The sequence below is a fragment of the Rhagoletis pomonella genome, unplaced genomic scaffold, assembly GCF_013731165.1.
Source record: "Rhagoletis pomonella isolate Grant_MI unplaced genomic scaffold, Rhpom_1.0 Rhpom_scaffold_00013, whole genome shotgun sequence".
In the NCBI taxonomy this organism is placed as follows: domain Eukaryota; kingdom Metazoa; phylum Arthropoda; class Insecta; order Diptera; family Tephritidae; genus Rhagoletis; species Rhagoletis pomonella.
Genome location: NW_023458567.1, coordinates 3,138,250 through 3,158,853, shown reverse-complemented (window position 1 = coordinate 3,158,853; position 20,604 = coordinate 3,138,250). Strand labels below are relative to the sequence as shown.

Genomic DNA, 20,604 nt, shown 5'->3' with positions numbered 1-20,604 from the left:
AAAAAAAAATAAAGTACCGATACATTTCGTTTGTATAAATTTTAATGGTCAGTGGCTGCGTATGAGGATTTTTTTTTTTGTAATCTGCTAATATTTATGTATTCGGTAGAGATTTTCAAATAAAGACATCGAACATGCGAGCCACATATAAATACAAGGTGATTTGCAGAATGAAAGAAAGAAGAATGAATCTTTAGAAGAGTTCAAACAAAGCTGATCTATTGAAAGCAATTTATAATCTGCCTTATCCTGAGTTTCGCCTGAAAAAAAAATGCACCCGAAAGTTTGTCATCCGCCCATAGTAAAACCATGGAAACCAATAGTGAAAAGTGAACCGGTTCGGGGAAAAGGAAACTCATGATAAGGCTGAAATTAACATCGACTGTCTGTTCTTGCTAGATTGATTGCCTTTTACAGTTAAGACTCCCTGGACTAGTCAAGCCAAATTTCTAAAGTTTAGTTGCAGCTTTTTTGACAAATATCCCATTGAAAATTATGTGTATAAGCCATTTCCGATTAAGAACTTTTTGCAAATGCAGTCGGTTTTGTGAAATATGTATTTAAATAAAATTTTGTTTAGCAATTTTTCGCTTCAACTCCCTGTAGTTATGCCCATGATATTTTTTTTATCATGGTTATGCCTGTGAAGTATTCGAAAATAATTTTGATCTATTGTGATTTGTTAAGTTGTTTCCTCTCTTTTGAGTGGCCTCAAAATTTTTCAGTTAATTATTTTTCGATTTCGCAAGCAAAAAGCGTAAATAAAACCCTCACAGAATTCGCATTTTGGCAAATATCAATGTACAAAGCTCAAAACGTCTAAGTGCAAAATTACGAAAGAAAAAGGAATTCTACGGAGCAGCTGTAACTTTTTCAACTCAATCAGTTTCATCGCTAATAAAAAATGTTAACTTCTTTTTTTCGGCAGAAAATTTACAAAATTTTACAAAACTAAAACCAAAATACGACAAGCACGAAAAAATGCCAAATTCGTCTATTTACGGGACCATACTGTACGACAATGATGAAATTTGCCCGCACAACAAAATCGCAACCACCATCAAGAAAGTCTACCACCACAGCGATCCCGTTCGGCTCAAGGACGTCTGCTTAATGCGCAAACTCGGCGATCAGCAGCATCGGCCTGGCAGCGAGCACGACAGTTGCAACTACCTGTGGTCATTAACATTTCAGAGCGACACAAAAGTCAAAAATGAGCCCGTTGTCAGCGCGTTGTTGGGCTTACGGAATAGAGTTATCGATAGGATGCGCAGAAGTTTCAAGCGATATCGCTGCCACCTAACCATGTCGAAGCCGAGCAGCAACATGCCTATGGAATGGATAATGCGGCCGCGAGACCTGAACAATTTGTCTTCGCAGGAAAGCATTTTGAAATCGTGCGCCACGGATAGGATCAATAAAAGACGCGCCTCCTACCCAGCACCGCCAAGCTGCTTTAAGAAGCCAGATCCGCTTGAAGCAGTGACGGCACGCAGACCCAATCTTTCGCTGCCGTCGAAACTTCCAGGTGCGATGAGGAAAAGCAAAAAGAATCTGGTAAACGAGAAGCGACGCAAGGCAGTTGGTCGCATAAAAGGTGGCGCGGAACAGCTCAACGCGAAAGTGCTGCGGAAGGCGGTGGTGGTTAAGAAGCAACTGGCGGAACCTTTAACGAAAGAGGAACATATACAAACGCAGCCAAGGGAGTGGGACGAATTCGTCGAGGAGGGCACAAACCAAACGCAGCCTGCTGGGAAACCCGAAACGCATGCGAAGAAAACGGAAAAGGGTTCGCCATGCACACACCAACACATCGTGGTACCGCCAGCGCGCCTACTGCCCATGCGATCTATATCGCCCGCGGTATCCATATCACCACAGAGCGTAGGGAAGCGCATAAAGCAGATCGCGCCGAATCTGAGTAATATTTGGAGTACAAGTAAGAGCGAAGGTACGAGTCTGCTGAGTGTCACACTCCGTTCAAAGTTTGGTGAAGGATTTGGCAGAAGCGTAAATTTAAAAGGACACAATTGCCTAGGACAAGCATTCCACCAGCATTTCGACGTCTACCCAAGTTATACAAAGGAGTATGAAGCGCACCTACCAAAACTGAAAATGAGCGAAAAATCGCAAGGGAATGAAGTGGCTAGCGAGCAATCGGAATTCGGTATATCCTATCACACGCCAATAACGCAACGGTCGCTTATACAGCGGCGTCGAGCAAAATCACCTCAGACGCAAGTGAGACGCAAAGAGGCAAGTGTGCGCCGATCACCAGAACGCAAGCATTTCTTGTAAGAGGTAACGAAGTATGGCAAAAGAGGGGAAGACAGCAGGCAGGCATACTATTTTAGGAACGCTAAATAAACCCTTAAAAGTGTAATGTATATTTCTAAGCTAGTTAGGAATTTTGCAAAAATTTTTAGTGTACGAATTAGGCTTTTAATCAATAAAGTTCAACTGGTTATAAAATTCCTTAAGTGGCGGTGTGGTTTTGAGAATTATAGGGAATTAAAATTACTTGATAGAATTCCCCCGATACCTCGTCAAATTTTGTTTGGCTACAAAGTGGTGGTCGTTCTGCCATCTTCAGTGTAATTTTTTATTCTTTGATGTAATACCTTATTCTGCCAACTTTTTTTTTAGTATAAATATATAGTTTAAATATAGTCGTCTACTTTGCTAAATAGGTAAAAAGTTATAAAAGTTAAGAAATAAAAAAATTCAAAAATTAGAAATTGAAAAAAATTATAAGGAATTAAAAAAATTAAAATTGAATCAAAAAGAATTCAAAAATTTAGGAAATAAACCAATAAATTTTTTTTTGAGAATTAAGAAAAAATAAAACAAAATAAATATATAAATAATTAAAATTAAAAAAAAAATAAGGAACAAATAAAAATATTAAAGATTATATTCTTTATTTTTATTACCTACTATATTTTTTAAACTTTTTTTATACATATTTCTGTATTTTGTTTTAATTTTTTTTTTATAAAAAAATTTAATTGTTTCATTTCCAGAATTTTTTAGTTCTTTTTAATTCACTTTTATTTTGAATTCCTTATAATATTTTTTCAATTCCCATTTTTTTACTTTTTTTAACTTTTGTTATTTTTCACCATTTTAATATTTTTTTTCTATTAAATAATTTTTTTGAGCTTGAGGCGGTTTTTTATGATTTTTTTGTTTGACATGAGGTTTATTTTGTGAAACTCAACAATAAAAACCCACAAACAGTTTCCTTATTAGTTTAAATTTCATCCAGCAATATGCGATCAGCTGTTTTTCGTACTGGCAAATTCTTACAAGTAAAAATTTATTCAGTAAAATCCAGTAATAACTTGCAACTTCAACTGTCATTTTTCGCTCTCTCAATTTCCCCTACTTTGCAAGTTTTTGCGTACGAAAACGCCAAAACATGAAAATTCGTAAAAACTTTTACTGGAATTTACTGGAAATGAGTAAAAAATGCAACTATGGTTTATTTGGCCAACAAATTACCAAAAACTCAAATTTTTCCGGTTTTAAATTCTTTTTGCATAGTTTTTTTTTTAATGTTTTTTCTTATTTTTTCTTTTATTTCGTATTATTAAGTTATCAATGTCTTCATTTTTTAGGCTTTCTTATTTATTCATATTTTTTCGTTTTCTGTACTGGAATTAGCTATTGGATTTCAAAGTTATATTTAACATCAGTGATGAAAATTAAGTTCCAAATGGGTTCTAACATCAGAAACTAGTTTTTGTGAATATTGCAGAGTATTATTTTTTTTATTAAAATAAATAATTTTATCTTTGACTTTGTTTTAATTAGATATGTATGTATGTATGTATATAATATTTACTTCTCGCAACAAATAAATTAACTTAGAGGGAAATTTGACGAAGGCGTTGCTTTTAAAATTCTATTTCACCCGTTTTATTCATCTAAATCGCCTCCAATAGGCAATAGGTATCAATTTGTCGCTAGGCTTTGCTTGTTGTTTATCAAACACTCTTTGCGCGCACTCATAAACATTGCAAATATTCAAATTGATTAGAAGTGCACTTAATATTAGAAGCGCAAAAAGGGAAGAGCACTGACGCTAAATATGTGAAGTGACATTTTCAGCGGGTAAGGTAAAAATTAATACGAATTAAAAATAGAAAGAAAAATATCGAGGTCAAGGCTAATTAATGACTCTAAAATACAATAAAATTCGAATACAAAATGAGTAACTAACACGAAATAGGTAAAAGGAAGCAGTTGATCCACAAGCAAACATACATACATATGTACGAGTATATACATGAGGTGTTTATTTAGAAATGACCAAAACTATATATATTTGATGCGAATGTCCACTCCTTTAAAAGTGAATCGATTTTCCTTATCGGTCATTAATCAACGCGCGGCTGCGAATTTGACCCTCGCACGTCAAACGGAGTGAGGCTTTCGCCAGATACTTACATACATATGTATGTATGTCTGCATGTATGAATGGTATGTGCATAAATGCATATCTACATATATTTATATGTATGTACGCTAGCATTTCGGTATGTATTATTAAAATAAACCCCTTTTTAGGAGAAAAGTATGAACTACATTACATGGGCACGCACACTCTATTTGTAGCTTTAGTACCAGCCATACAACTACAGGGTTTCCATTTTCATCACGGAACCAATGAATCTTCGTGAGGGTGTTTAAAAGTATAAATTTCTAATGCCATAAAGTTGGCAATAACTTCTATAGTTCCCTTATCTCTACTAGTAGACAAATTTTAATAGCTTATATGAATATAGATTATTTTGCAAACACTTTTCCATTATCTATATATTAGTAGTACTAACAAATATATGCATGCGTATATATATACATACATATATCTTTAAATTAAATGGTCATATTGCCGTGTTATAATACAAATGCTTTTCACAAGTAAACAAATGTTTAAAGCATGCTCTAACAAAGGTAATAACCGTCAACCAATGTAGTAGAAGTACCTTTTCATTAAATTTTTAATGAGCCTTAGGTGATGACTCGATTTATATTTACTCACATACATACATACATTTGTAATAATAAATATATTAATGGTTGAGCAGTTAGGCGCGTCAGGCGATCAACGAATTTCATAGCTACATACTTAATTATTGAGCACAGTTGTCGAAAATTGAGGCACGCCGCTTACTATAAACAAATTATAATTGGTGTGCAGTATTGGGGAAAATAATAAACACATACATAATAAAGCATTTTTAAGCTATTCCCCTAATAATTGTCTTGCAGTGATGATCTATCGAAGTAGAATAAACAATTATGGAATATTTAGAGAACTTTCTTTTGTCAAATCTGTACACTCGCCTTATAATAATCTGGAATTTTGATAAATCATCTTAATCATGGTAAAATTGTAGCAGGTGTAGTAATCAGAGCGAGAAGAAAGATGTGACGTTATCTTATTTGCAAATTTATTTGAAAAAATTTCTACAAGATAGCCGAATGTGAAGAAAACCTGGAAAATCAAGCGAGAAAGCTGTTTTATTACTACACCTGGTATAATTTCACCATGATATAATGCCACCCTGTCAACTGCCAACATCAACAATCTGGAATTTCATTACTTATGATAACAAAAGAAGTTGCACTTGTTATGCGTAATTAGGAAAATATACTTAGGAAAAGATTCTCAGTGCAAATTAAGCACTGCTTACCCCGTAAACAAAAATTAAAAAAGGTTAGTTCCTTTAACCTAGCCCAAGCTAACCCAACGCAACTCTCCCCAATATTTTTTTTTTTTGCCAACACTGTACCTGTGGGCGCTACGCATATCTATCTGTCTATGTATCGACATGTCTGCGTAGAAATGCATACTCCCACGAAAATTGTTACCAAAATTTGCTGGTGATTATCGATTTGCCATTACGTTAATAAATTTGCTTTAAATCAATGTAGCAATTATCGTAGAAATTTATAGTTCTTTGTTTTCATTAGTGATACGAGCAAAATGCGACTTAAATTAATAAAGATTATTGTGCAAGATATTGTACAACCGCTACAACAACAACCACAACACTGAATGATAATTTAACAAAGCCTAAAAAAATACAGTAGATAAAAAAATCATATCTGGTGTATAACAAAAAGGGTTTCAAGCAGCTCAAGTAGGTTGCAAAGGCCTTTTTAATGGCGTTGCTAAAAAATTAAAAGTTAAGCATATTCGAGCAAAAATATGTGAAAATTGAATAAATAAATATAATAATGTTCTGTAGCTAAACTAACAAATATTTAACTTGTTAGAAAAGCAATTGTATTTGCTAATGATAAAATTAATAATTTATTCAATTTCAATAATTATCTACCCATTTGTATATTAAGCCCAACAACGCCATCAGAAAAACTGAAAGCCTCATATGTAATTAATACAACCGCTATTTAAATACAAAGCACACTCACTTGTTGGTGATTTCCATAACATCCGACATCATAAGGCGATATTTTTTACGAAACTGCAGGCCACGTTTCGTATTCAACAGGTACTTGTTGCAGAAATCTGTCAGCGACACGAAGTAAATGAAACCCAATGAGGTGAGGAAGAGGCCGCGTTGCAGTGAAATGCGATCTGTTGTATTGGGTATCTGCAGCAGGCTGCCACAAGCCAGGCTCATCGAGCCAATGGAACAGGCCAAGGACATGTAGCAGCGACTGCCACGCAGGCGCTGTTGCAGGGCGGTGTTAGCGCCCATAATTTGTGCTTGTTTATATTTTGTGTGTGTTTAATTTTTCTTTGTTTTTCTCTGGAACCTCACTTGTGCGTTCGTCGTCAATGTTGGAAGTCCAGTGTGCTATTTTTTTATGGTCGCTTTATTGTAGTGCTTTGGCTGCTTAAACTCTGTTACGGTGGCTTTCGGAAGGTAACTGCAAAAAGAAAGAGCTAATATGTAGTTTGAAAGTGTAACAATAATTTTTTTTATAATTATTAATTAAATACGCTAGTTATTCATAAAATGATTTAGCTTACAAATTATTCGTTGGACTTTGTGTATACGTACTATGTATGTATACATTTTCTAATTTATTTCACTTTAGTATGTACATGTGTGAGGGTACTTAGTATATTTTGTGGTTATCAAGTTTATTCAACGCTTTTGTTTGCCAGATAAGACAAGTCAACAATAAATTATAATTAAGTAAAAGAGCGCTGAGATGTTTCACAATTGAGTTTTAGCTTTTCCACTTTTTGTGCTGGTGTAATTGGTTTCATCCATTCTCGCCTCTCCAGCATCTCTTTGTGACAGAAATCAGTCGCAAAAAAATCAGAATTTATGAAGGTGATAAAAAACTGATAACAGCCTTTAGTTTGGAAAATATGAATCATTCGGTTTTTTGCACTTTTTAAAATTTAAAAGAAGTTTTAACATTTTGAACGGAAGTTTGAAAGTTCAAGATACAGGAAAAAGTTGTTAAATAAATAGCAATTGTACATAAATATGTACGAATCCTATACGTAGTACATTTGTGTAACAGCAATTTAAACAGGCACTAAAAAATTCTAAGCAAACTTGAGATAATACAGCCACAATTACCCGTGCTTATACAAAATAAAACTACCTAACAACAATAATCACTAGCACGCCCTTGGCTTAGTTACGTAGTCACGTCGCGTCGCCAACCCTCAGGCGTGGTACACACACATACAAGCTCCCCAGTCGCAAACTTACACTGGCATTTGGTAAAGAAATTTTTAAAATTACGACATCGACTAAAATGTGCAGCAGAATGACGCCGTAGAGGATTTCGCAGACAAGCTGACACCAAGTGGCTGCAAACATACATGTGTACATATGAATGTGTGTGGTCATTACTTAAAGCAGTCAAAAAAAGGCCCAACTAAAAACAGCGGAGACAGGAGCGTCGCGAAACGTGTGATTGAGTCAGACAGTGGCGGTTTAAAAATAAGAACGGAAAGATCTTAGCATTTTAACAAGATTTATAATAGATTCATGGAGCAAATCCGTAAATCATAGTTTTTCACAGAGCGATGTTCCCTACAAATCATCGAAAGTGAGCTAACTTAGATTCCTGTTATATATACATAACCACTTTACAAGTTTCGTACATTAATTTAAATCAATCTACAAAACAATTTGTTATTCGCGCTTTATAGCCAGAATGAAATGACGATGACTATTCATACATAGTGCGCAGCACAGCATACACAGTTATATGAACCATGTATAGAAACATGCACATGTACATGTACATGTACATATGTACATCCGTATTATTATTTCTCTAAAAACTGGTATGATGTAAGAATCGCTTTATTTGCTTAAATTGCTTCAATCGCTATTCCGGCAGCAAGCCGAGAGTGCTTTAGAAGCATTTGTGGAGCAGAGCAGCGCATGAGCAAGCCTTTACAGGTCATAGCGTAAATTACTTTTTGCCATTATCATTTACAATTGACAATTGAATCTATTGCCCCTTTCTATTGCTATTTTATTCTTGCGCGGGGGAGTGCCCAAATGCAAATCAAAGCGCACTGTATGGGGCATATACGAATTGTTAGAATTCTCCGGCTAAGTAAATGTATAGCTTCGTAATGAAACAGCTGTTTGTGAGCTAAAAGGACATGCCAACTAATTATACTTGTTTACATTTGGTCCCATGATCTGTGCAGCAGATAACAGCAAAACAGCAATCAGCAGCATGACTAAACAAAAACAGTTGTTTGTATTTTTGTTTTCCTCATATGTTTTTGTTTGGCAATGTATGCACTGCCGTGACCAACAATCGCTTTTTAGCAAACGTACGCCATGACATTTTCACTTTTACTCACTCCTCTTGCGGGACATGGTACACAAATCATACACACGCGTGGGCGTTATAAAGCAAGGTATTCGTCTTTTAATTCATTACACGTGTGTGACATGTTATGCAAGAGCGTCTGTTGTAGAATTAGGAGCGGTGCATGTTAAATGATGCTCGCTGATACCAGGCGGCAAGTAAGACTTGTAAAAATGGGATCACCACTTGATGGCTGCTAATTCACTGCGCAATGTTAGTATGTATTCGTGTATATATTTTCGGCGTGTGCATGTGATGATTGGATGCTAATTGTATGGTGCGGACAATGATAATGAACTTGATGAAGCTGGCCCACCTAGAAAAAGCTCTATTAATTAAACAGAAAAATAATTTCCATTACTTGTAGTGTAACGTGACAACTAAATACATATGCTATGACGATAAGCTACCGTGCTTATCACCAATCTGCGCCGTTGATATATAAATTTTCGTCACCTAAGCACCCGAATACGTTGCAGCTGTGTGCCAGTTCGATGCAGTTTACACAAGTCTTGTAAATTCTATTATGTTATACCGGCAGCATGTCACTCCCTTGCCCGCACTCTAACTAGATAAATGCTTGTATGTATTTGGTTTGACCAGCGCAGCTCCGCATCATTGCACATCGATGTGTAGCAACAAATTCAATTTGCCATATGTTGGCGTATGTTCTAATTATTTTTGCTATTTTTCTTTTGTTTGCAGTTGCTCTTATAAGCAATTTAATTAATTAACACAAAATATAGCCTATATTTCCCAATATTAACTCCCAAGGGCTAGTAGTGAAACAAGCGGTTCAACCAAGATTTTGCAATCACCTCTGTCGTAGTTGCTCGTGAGTCTTCTTGCTTCAGTGGCTCTTGTAGCAGGTGGGAAATTCTTTTTTCAATTAACTTTTAATTATTGAAAACCGCAAGTAACTTTGTAAGTTACTACCGATCGAAAAAATAAAACAACTACACGCGCGTTAAAAACCATTTGCACTGTATTAAAAAAAAAATCAGCAGGCGAGCAAGTCGCGCTGTTAAGTGCTGTCATACTACCGAATTGTGCCCGACAAAAACAAAAATTTAGAAACAAAAAAAAAATAGTTTCATGTCCAACCAACTTGAAGGCACCAAAAGATACATGAAATTATTAGTTTATAGCCAGCTGAAAATTTAAATAAATCTGCTTTATTAAATAATTCTTGGAAAGCTTTTCACGAAAAAGTTAAATATTTTAATTTTTCCCTCTATCGAAGTAGAGAGCATGCAGCACTGCTGCCCAACAGCTGATTGCAAATTTACAATCAGTGCTGCCACTGCGTTATTTTCATAAACTGATTGGCAGTGTTCACAACGCACATTTTAGGAAAAGGCCAGAGTGTGTTTTGGACGCTACCTTGCATACTTATTTTACACCGGAAGTGCTTGCTTAGACCAAGCCAAAGGAAAAGAGCTGCGTGTTTCTTGGATCTTCCGTTAGTTGAGCTTGATGACAGCGACTGAAATACTAGCCGATCTGAGCGGGATCGTTACAACCGCAACAACTACAACAACAACAAGAGGCTTTTCTGTACTTTTGCTGGAGAATTCAGATAGCGATGATGATTAGAAAGTTATGTTTTTGTGCCAACTATCTGCTACTACACTTTTGGTGGCATTTTCAAAGCAAACTCCTGGAACCGGAACTCAATAAGGTGCGCAAAATTTGAAATAATCACTTCCGAGTGAATCTCAATCCCTGCCAATTTAAATTCAAAGCGAATTAGATTGAAATTCACTCGGAAGTTAATTGCAGGACCTGCCTGAATGGTTAATATCTATATAATATGGAAAAACTACTCCCTCCTCTACTGGAGCTAACCTTAAAATTTCTGTATTCCTTCATTTGTCACTCTTAACTCCCTTTCAAGTTAGTTATGAATGCCCACAATAAAAACGACAATTTTTTATTTACATTTCTAAGTACTTTCGTCAATTGTAATACTATTGGTTTTAATTAAATTTCACAATGACATACAATATCACAATTAATAGAAGTAATTAACAAGTTACTAAACTAGTTTACAAAACTACTTACATGCGTCTATTTATATCCACACACTTAAATGTACGTAATTAAATCTTCGCCTAACAATTTTAGCTACTCGCTGGTTTTCAATCAATAAGTAAAAATTAAAAAAAAACCACGAATTTACGCATGCCGTATGCAAGTTCAAGTAAACTCGTTTGCTTACATGCCGCTATCAATTCAACCAAACAATTAAGCTAATTTTATTTTATACTATAACGGCATCAAATCCGCCAACGACTCGGCAATTGTGCTGTCACGGAAGCGCCCGATACGCAGCGCATATGATATGACATGTGCCACATAGCTGTTTTCGTGCACGCCGTGGAACAAGTAAGCCATAGCGCCTGGAAGAGATGAAAAATAGAATAAGGACAAAAATAAATCACCATCTTTAATGCGCAGTCTTACCCTTGGCATGTATGGTGACGTCAGAGCCGCCATGCAAATTCTCATCTGTGTTTATGGCCGCCTGTTGTGTGTATTCCCAAGCCGTAGTATCCTGGGTCGTTGGATCCACGCGCTTGCCATCAGCATCTGCTTCAAAACCCTTATAGCTGGTGCCATAGGTGAGCGTTGTATAAGGGGTACCCTCGGTTTTAGAGTTCATGGCAATGCCCAATATATCAGCACCTCTTTCCGGATGACCATTTATAGTTAAACTGTGCGAATGATCAGCGGTCACGATTATCAGAGTTTCTTCCAGTTGGTGGCTGTAATTGTCCAATGAATTATCAAAGACTGGGGTTATAAATATTTAACTTTTTAGTGTTCATGCAATCAGCCACCGATCACTTACCTCATTTCTTGCACAGCCGCCTCGACGGCCTCATTCAAGGCCAACGTCTCTGAGAGCGCCCGCCTGGCCGTGCCGCGATGGTGGGCCTGATCAATCATGCCGCCTTCGACGACGAGCAGAAAGCCCTTGTCTTTACTCTTCAACACCTCGAGCGCCTTCACGGTCATGTTGCGCAGGGACGGCATGCCTGAGTCGCTGCGATCACGCTCATGATCGTACTTCAGATGGCCGTTGGCAAAGACGCCCAGCACATAATCAACAGATTCACCGTTCAGAGCGTTCAGTTCGCCATTGTTCTGCACCACCGCGTAGCTTTCACCCGCCTGTTGTTTGTATTTTTTCCAGTCAGCGATTAAATCGCGCCCATCTGTTGAAATGCAGGCCCAAGTGTCGATTGGATCCGCCGCGCTATCCGTCACATCAGAGACCAACATTTGACGACCACCCCCCATAATCACATTTATTTTTCCACCTGTCTCGCCCTCGATCAATTGCTTGGCGATATCCTTACAGCCCTCCTGTTGCGCTTCCGCCGGCATTTTCGCCTCGCATTCCCAACGCCTGTCGGGCGTATGCGCGTATAATGCGGCTGGTGTAGCGTGCGTGACGCGCGTCGTCGTTACGAAGCCCGTATTCATGCCGTCCACTTGCGCCCACTTCAATATGGTCTGCACGTGATGGTTGGCATCCAGTGAAGCGCTACAATTCTTAAGCGCGACGCTGGAGTCAACGCCGCCGGTTTCATAGTTGGTCTTGACGCCACCAAATAGCGCTGTCGCCGTAGAAAATGAGTCCGGTACCTGCTTATCAGCGCAGTAAGTCTGTGCTTAGTAAAAAATAAAGGTTATTGACACTAAAAACAATCCAATTTCCTTCCGCGCCTCACCTTGAGCAAACCCATGTGCGGAAAGCGCTCCCAACTCAACAGTCCCTCCTCTTTAAAACCGTAAATACGCGTGGCTGTCACCGTATTTGGGCCCATGCCGTCTCCCACGAATAGTATGACATTCTTGGCACGTCGTCGATTAATTTCACGACTCAGCGCAATCTTCAACTCTTCAATGCCCTTTTCGTACCACACTTGCTGCTCGGATGGCAATTTTACATTCCAGAAGGGTATGTCCTCGCCATCCGACACCTCGCTGCCCATTTCGTAGTGCACCAAAAACCCTATGCACATTACGGTGAACAGCACACTGGAAAAAGTGACGGCGACAATGAACATTTTCGACTTGAACACGTTGGGTTTGGGCGGATTGGGCTCCTCGAGCGAGTTTGTGAATGCGTGACTTGAGTCAAGGCTATCCATTTGGACCTCGATGCCGTCCTGTGAGTTGGGCAGCTTAGTCACATCCATGCTGACGGCGTTCATTCTGTAGCGAAGTGGAATTTTGCGATGAAGCGAGTTGTATACAAGCTGCAGTCTGATGTCTGCAAAGGAAAAAGGAATAGAAGTGAAGAATAGTTGAGCCAAAACTTTAATAATAAAACTTTTAAACCTACGAGCTAGCGTTCGAACTACATATGTATGTATACTGGCATTAATTAGTGCAGCTAGTCTGCTTATGTTTACTCGCAAAATCTTAATCAGTCTATCTATAGGTGTTTTTGTTATGTGAAGCTGTAAATTTCTTATCAGTAAAGGCGCTTAAAATACATACATACATACATTCATATTTACTTATTTTTATATCAAAGATATATTACCTTCGAAGTTTCTTAATCTTTATGATGCCGTGAGTTAACTTTTTTGTAGGGAAATTCAGACGCAAGATAACAAGCTCGTTGTTGCAAAAACCAGCCGTGCAAAGTGGGAGTCTGATAAAGTTTAAAATCGGTTTTTGGTTTCAATTATCTGGAGACCTTTTTTTGGTAAACTTTAGAAATAAAATTTTAGCCCTCAGCACACCCTACACTATATAGCGGTCGCTCCGGCAGTACTTACTCAGTTCGTTGTAAGAAATCAGTGTTTTCTAAAAAAAAATTTACTCGGTCGTAAAAATAATTTCTCGCCCGAAACCATTAAGGAATTGTTTCAATAGTCTAAAATTTGAATATTACCAGAAAAAAATCGATATTTTATCAAGTAACTGATAACTAATGCCCTTATTCATAAAAAGCAAAATAGACTTATAGCCCAATTCTGTATCGGTCCCAAAAATTTTTTTACTGACAAATTTAAACTTTTTCATATATTTTTCCATAATAAAAACTCTGTCAAGAATTTGTCACTGATACAGAATAAAGCCGTTAAAAAGCTTTGTAAAATGGCAAATCAATCTTACGATTTATAAAGCACTTTAAATCTATTTTATTTGTTATAAATTTTAATGTAATTTTTTAAAAAAAGATAAAGGCATAAAGTGTCTTTTATTACGATATTTATAGTTATCGTAGAATTTTTTTAAATGCTTAATGTTTGACGAAAATTACAATCTATTTAAATTGTGATACGCTTTGGTATAGATTTTATTTGTTTTTTTTTTGTTTATCGATAAATGTTAATAAATTTTTTTATTTTGGATATTTCTTCAATTTCCTATTCCATCGGTTTAAGTACCTAAATTGAATTCTGTTATCAAATATGGGCTAATTTTTTTTTTATATGGACTGTATAAAAATATTTTTTAAATTTCAAAATTATTTCTATAACATTAATAGAATAATTGTGCTCACTTCATTGAAAAGGGTCACTAACTAAGTTAATAGCTTCTTTGTAAAAAAAAATATCCACGTTTGTTGCTGCAGCTTGACAACGTTCGCAAAACAAAGCGGATTTTCGCCATTAAAATAAAAAAAAAAACATAATTGCATACATTAATATAATTAGTTCGCATGAATAATATTTGTATGCATGTATGTATGTACATATGTGAATATGGATGTATATACATATGTATTTATATGTTCATATATGTATGGAAACAGCACTGTTTGAAATGGGTAAAAGTTCTACATAATTTTAATTTAATACGAGTAATAACGTTTTTATTTGAACAATACACAAATGTGTATTTACAGCGCAAGTATTTTTTTTTCTAGGTCAAAGCTTCTTATTTAACCAATCTTCTTACAGTTTCCACTCATTAGTTTCAAAACCTACTTAATATTCTAACTTATTCTAGTGCTTATAGTTCTTTCGACAGAAATGATGGACTAGTGCTATTAAGCAGTTGAAAAAGGAGGCAAGGGAAGTTGAAAAAAATTAAAATTTCGATAACGATTAATCAATGTGTATTTGGTTGAAGAACGCCCTAACTCAGCAAATGGTTAAATAGAGCCCTTTCTAAATGTAAATTCAATATATCTGACATAGGGCGTTCCTCAACCAAATTCTGAAGTAAGCCGTTTTTGCTGCCGATATAGGTTGATCTTCCACTGAGACGTCAATATGCTCTTACTTAGGCTGTTCCAATACTCCAGAATTTAGTCAGGAAGATATTAGTGTACACGGGAGCTAACTAAAGCCTGGAGTACTGGAACAGACCAATGATAAATGTGCGGTGTCAAACGTCACAATGTTTACCAGAGGTTTCTTTTATTGATATACGATGTATACGTAGAATTATTGTAAATTTTTTTGTTTACCGACACGTTCCATTGAACGCTATCAAATAATAAACTACAAACAATAATAAAATGAAAGAGACAATTCTCATTCGGTGGAAAGATAAGTGTTAGGTACAGAGAATCAAGTACATATTTGTTTACCACAAAAAATGGTAAAACAAAAAAGAAAGACAATAAATGCAAACATCAACGAAGGCAACTATAAAAAACTGAGAAGGTAGAAAAACAATACAGTGTAAATTGATCCCATAGATGAAGCTCATTAATAAATAATATACATACATATATTTGTTAAAAAAATGAATGTTTTTCGTTTATTTCAAAGATGACACTAATATTAGCTGTGAGTTTACATACAACTATATTTACATATATTTTAAAATAAAATCTTTCGATTGTTGTTGTTGTCAGTTTTTGGATATTTCCTTTAGTTTCCGAGGTATTGATTGAAATATTTGTCGGTAATTTAGTACGAATTGAGTTAATGATGCAGTCATACTAAACTCATCCAGGTTTTTCAAATGGCGTTCTCCATTTTTGGATATCTCTTTTAGTCTCCGAGACATTGGGCCCCATGCATAAAAAGCGAGCTTAAGCTCCGACTCGATTTTCATTACAAATTCTTGAGCTTTAGCCCACTTCGACAGTGCAGAGTCTGAGCTTTTATACATGAAGCCCATTGACTAAAAAGTACCGTTAATTTAGTAAAAATTTATATCGTACTTTATCGTATGTCATACAAAGTGGCTGCAAAATTGTTCGCAAATGCAGCTTACGACGAAAATGTACTAAAGAAAATCCTTCATAAACTCAAATATAACACTATAGAAACGCTAGAATTACAAAAAAAAGACGTAACTTAGTTTGGATTACGGATCTGTGTACAGTTTTTCTAGATCAGGTAATTTTCCAAAGATATTTTGATTTTAAGTTTGCATTCCGATTGAAAACATTAACATGGAAAATGTCACTCATACGCCATGTACGCCTATGACCATTTACATACATGGCGTATGAGTATCAATCTTACCTACTCATATTTGATCCAAAAAAATCATTATGCATTTTCATTGAACCATTCACAACTTTTTATTTATCCATCAATTTTCTCCGTTAGTAGCTTAATTTTTTTGTTTGTTAAAGAACAGGCTTTAATTCCAATAGAAAAAATTACAAAAAGTCTGCTGGTTTTTTATCCTTTTCCCTGTTAAAGTTTAATTTTTTCATAAAAATTCAAATTTGGATTTTTGTTATTTTTTGGCCTCCCATCTTATATATAAAAAATAAGTGCAAGATTTCAACCAAATTTATACGGCATAGTCGGGCCATTATGCAGATGGTTTGCATTAAGAATCTCCGAATTCGGAAAAGGGGGCGTGCACTACCCATACTAACAAAAATTTTCATCTGGTATATCTCTTGAAATATTTGTGGTAGATTACTGGAAATTGGTATAGAGACATATGAAATAATTCCATACTCATGGAGAAAAAATGTGCGGTATTGAAAAAGGGGGCGTGGCACCTCCCATCTTAAATAAAAAAAATTAGTGCACGAATTCTACCAAATTTAATTCGGGCTATCATGCAGATGTGTTATGTGAAGTGTGTCCGAATTCGGTCCAGCGGTTCATGATACATGACAGTTTATGTCTGTCACATGAACCACGTATATAGTACAACAGCAGATATACATATGAAAAATCGAAAACATAGTGACCAATTGTTGCTATGACGTGCTGTGTTTATTTTTTCTTCGGATAAATTAAGTCAAGTATAAACATGCAATATAGTAAAAAAAAAAAATAAATAAAAAATTTCATATAGAAAAATTCCAGGATTTTTCAATATTTGGTGTAGAGAAGCACACCGGGGTACCGCTAGTGGTTTATAAATAGAGATCACCGCATCTCCTCATCAGACTTCTTCATTACAGTCACTGGGTATCGATAAAGCGACCCCAGCCTACAAAGCGCTAAGTTCGTCTTACAGCCGGTTTCACCAACAATGGGCGTGTTTTTAAGACGTAACTGTTTACCTCAACTGTTGCTGAAATGCTGATACATAAACTGCCAAAACATTTGTAAACAAGCAAAATTAAATAAAACAGCACAAAAATAAAAAAAATATTAAGCCAAAAATATGAATAGCACAGGATTTATAATTTAATTTTTCTTATTTTATTTTTAATATATGTATTTGTACGTGTATTTTATTTTATTAACAGCCAGTTTCGCCAGCAAACACTCAACAGTTCAGCAACAGCTACGACTTAGAAAAGCGCCCAATTTAAATGGAAAATGATTTTTTTATTATTTTCTGTCAATTTCCATATAAGATTCAAAAAATTAAAATCATTTTTCACTTAAATTGCTTTCGTGAAATTGGCTGTTATAAACTGTTGTTGCTTTTTCATATGCCAACCTAACTACAATCAAGGGCAGCATTCTGCTTGATCATGTGGTTATTGTGGATGTTGTTTTTTTAGTTAATTTCTATTTTTAGAATTTTATTTTAATTTAAAAATTACAATAAAAATCTTAAATAAAAAAGTACATTAAAAAATAAAATAAAATTTAAAAAAAATTTCCCTGCACTAGGACTTGAACCTGGGACCTAAGGCGTACCACGCGAGTACTTTGCTCTGCCGGCCATTGCGACTGCTGGAGCGCTGCGAGCAAAAAGGCATACTAATGCTTTCCATAGGGGATGAATTGGCAGAATTTCATTAACTCATTAACTGGTATCAAGCTACTAGTATTTCTATTAGTAGCTGCTGATGCATAGCCTGACAATTGACATCATGTAGGACATCGAAATGTCAAAAATACTAGTCGCTAACATTGAAAAAGGATAGAACATGGTACTGGTTGGGCTGAAACGTAAACTGGTAGAATTCTGCTTCACAACTAGTAGCTTTCTCTGCAGGGTATATGTATATTAAGATGCATATGTATGTATATGTACAGACCCATCTAGAAAGCTTAATGTCTTGGAAAGATTGACACACATTTACAACAAAAATTATGCATAACAAGAATAACAAAAAAGTAAAAGAAGGATGCACTTACTTTGATTTGCTTCCGTATATGGATGTAAATATATTTTTTCTCCCTACGCGAGTGGAATTTTTCTTCGAACAGATTTAGATTTGTCTGCCGCCGGCACGAGCCTCCCAAACGAAGTGGTACAAACGTTGGTATAAATGGTTGTATGTATGGATTTTTATTGATCCCACGTTGCTGCTGCTGCCCTACTGCCGATGCCTACCCGCTTGCTACGCTGTGTTGGCAATACATTCGCAGCCGCTGGCTAATTTATTTCAGAATGTTATTTCTTTTTTTCTTTGTTCTGCGCACAAATTTTAATTAAAGTTTACTTGAAACGAGTTTGTGATTTGGCATAACGTGAATTAATTTCCTACTTTTCTTGTTAAAACACATTTTAATTAAATCTTCCTCTCTTCTATTCTTTTTTTTTAGCACTATCAAACCGACTCACAAGCAACGCAACGTCTTTCTTACATGTGTTTCGAATTATTAGTTTTTTTTTTTTTTTTTTTTAATTTCATCACTTCACCGCATAATTTTTGCTCGGCCAAAAACTGTAGTCTAACAAGCCACAAGTTTACCGACGCAGCGCCACGCTCCAACTGAGCGGCTGATGATTTGCAATATCTCATATAGTAAAACAGTGAACCGATTGTTTATTAAAGCAAAAAATGAGCAAACGTTGATGCACCAACAAAAAAGGTGGAGCGAAAACTTTTGGCGCTCGCAGCTCTCCATATTCTAGCGTTTTCTTTATATATATATTTTTTTTTGTGCTCCACATCTACTCTTTCAACTCGATAGTGTGTTCAGCGCAGGTCGCGCAGTGGGGAGCTTGTGTGAACTTTACTACCTGCAAAGCATTTGTCAGCGACGAAAAGCTTTCTCTCGCTCGAATGCAGAATACTTGCGGGGTGCAGAGCAAACTGCGGGGCTGTTGGTGCGACATTTCCACTAACACACACTTGCTGCGCAGGATAAATGTTGGGGTGGCGTAGAGTACATACACACATACATAGGTGGTATAAAGGCTGAAAACTATGGCCTATCCCAAGGCGCCGCCTTTGCTGTGGGCATCAAAACTCGAGTAGTTTTATGAATTTTACAATGCCACTTTTTTGTACAGGATAAGGATTGAGCGAAGAGCTTGTGTGAGCAAATCCAATTTTTGGCAGCAAATGTCAGTTACGCGGTTTTGCAGAATGACGATTCGCGGTTTTGTACTTTAAACGACGATTAGTTAAATTCAACTACAGAAAATTCCGCAGAACTTCAATATCCATATTTCTAAAACCTAATAAATTAAATTAAAAAAAAAAAAAAAAAAAAAATTCCGCAAATTTTTTAATGTCTAATTTCTAAAAAAAAATATTCAATTCAAGAATTTTTATGAACGGAATTAAAAAAATGTATACTGAAAAATAAAAAATTAATAGGGGAGTAAAAAAATTAAAAAAGTAACAATTATTAAGCAAAAAAAACCGACTTCAGTTCTCCTAAAAAAATGTATTATTACCTTTAATTTCTTGATGATCCAATTATCGGATCTCAACCATAAACTAATTAGTATACACCACCTCTGAGGTACACCCTTTCCTTAAAAAAAAAAAAAGAATTATAGCAATCGGTTAACGTGGTCCGAACTTATGCGGCAACATACATAAAAAAAAAATGTTCCGACAAATTGGTAGCATCCTCCTTTTTTGAAGTCGGGTAAAAAATTTATAATATGTATGTACATACATACTCAAAAATATTTAAAATGGAATTTAAAAAATTGGGTATTCATCTAAACGCGTAAATACCTCGTAACCGCGCAACTCTCGTTAATAATAATATAATAAACAGGTATTCCGCACAAAATTGAGTAAGTTTAAGAGGCATTTACATGTTTAGATAATATAAATAATTTTAAGTTTTAGTAGAAAAACATTTATTTGAAAAAAACTAATCCGAAAATACAAATAAATTGTAATGTCGGATTTTCACTGGGCATTGAATGAAAGAAATTTTGGCGATTGGAAAGAAAGCTTTCCAAGAGCTTTCCAACAGCTTTCATTTTGAATTTTGCAGCGCGTCCCAATAACGCAATAAAAGACAGTACATTAAAATAAAAACTGACAACAATTTTACAACATAACAAATCGCCGACAGCAAAAGAAAAACTAATTAAAGAGAGTTGACCGGAAAAAGCACTTCCTTTTACTATGTTTTAGGTTTGGCTCAACCGCGCACTGCGAGTAAATATCAGCAATGTTTTTTTTCAATATTTTTATTTTTATAATTTTTTTTTACA

General features: G+C 35.6%; 2 protein-coding genes across 12 annotated transcripts in view; both read right to left on the bottom strand.

Moving 5' to 3' along the window:
* Positions 1 to 9,832, bottom strand: part of LOC118748512 (ceramide synthase) — a 22,900-nt gene extending 13,068 nt beyond the window's left edge. For 2 of the 10 annotated variants that reach the window (XM_036483011.1, XM_036483020.1), the window contains exons 1-2: positions 9,654 to 9,832; positions 6,445 to 6,906 (exon numbers count right to left, since the gene is read on the bottom strand). In XM_036483011.1, the coding sequence (XP_036338904.1) occupies positions 6,445 to 6,734 (290 nt within the window). In that variant the 5' untranslated portion in view covers positions 6,735 to 6,906; positions 9,654 to 9,832. The other 8 variants (XM_036483016.1, XM_036483014.1, XM_036483013.1 and 5 more) reach the window with 8 other exon arrangements.
* A 920-nt stretch (positions 9,833 to 10,752) lies between these two features.
* Positions 10,753 to 19,437, bottom strand: LOC118748508 (alkaline phosphatase). 2 transcript variants are annotated; one of them, XM_036483006.1, is made up of 5 exons: positions 18,330 to 19,437; positions 12,576 to 13,120; positions 11,690 to 12,510; positions 11,302 to 11,603; positions 11,104 to 11,237 (listed from the first exon to the last, which is right to left on the bottom strand). In XM_036483006.1, exons 2-5 carry the CDS (start codon positions 13,059 to 13,061, stop codon positions 11,104 to 11,106), a joined length of 1,743 nt encoding a protein of 580 aa, XP_036338899.1. In that variant the 5' UTR covers positions 13,062 to 13,120; positions 18,330 to 19,437. The 2 variants fall into 2 exon arrangements, with proteins under 2 accessions (XP_036338898.1, XP_036338899.1); XM_036483005.1 differs by lacking the exon at positions 18,330 to 19,437 and having other exon boundaries at positions 10,753 to 11,237; positions 12,576 to 13,061.
* Positions 19,438 to 20,604: the final 1,167 nt, after the last annotated feature.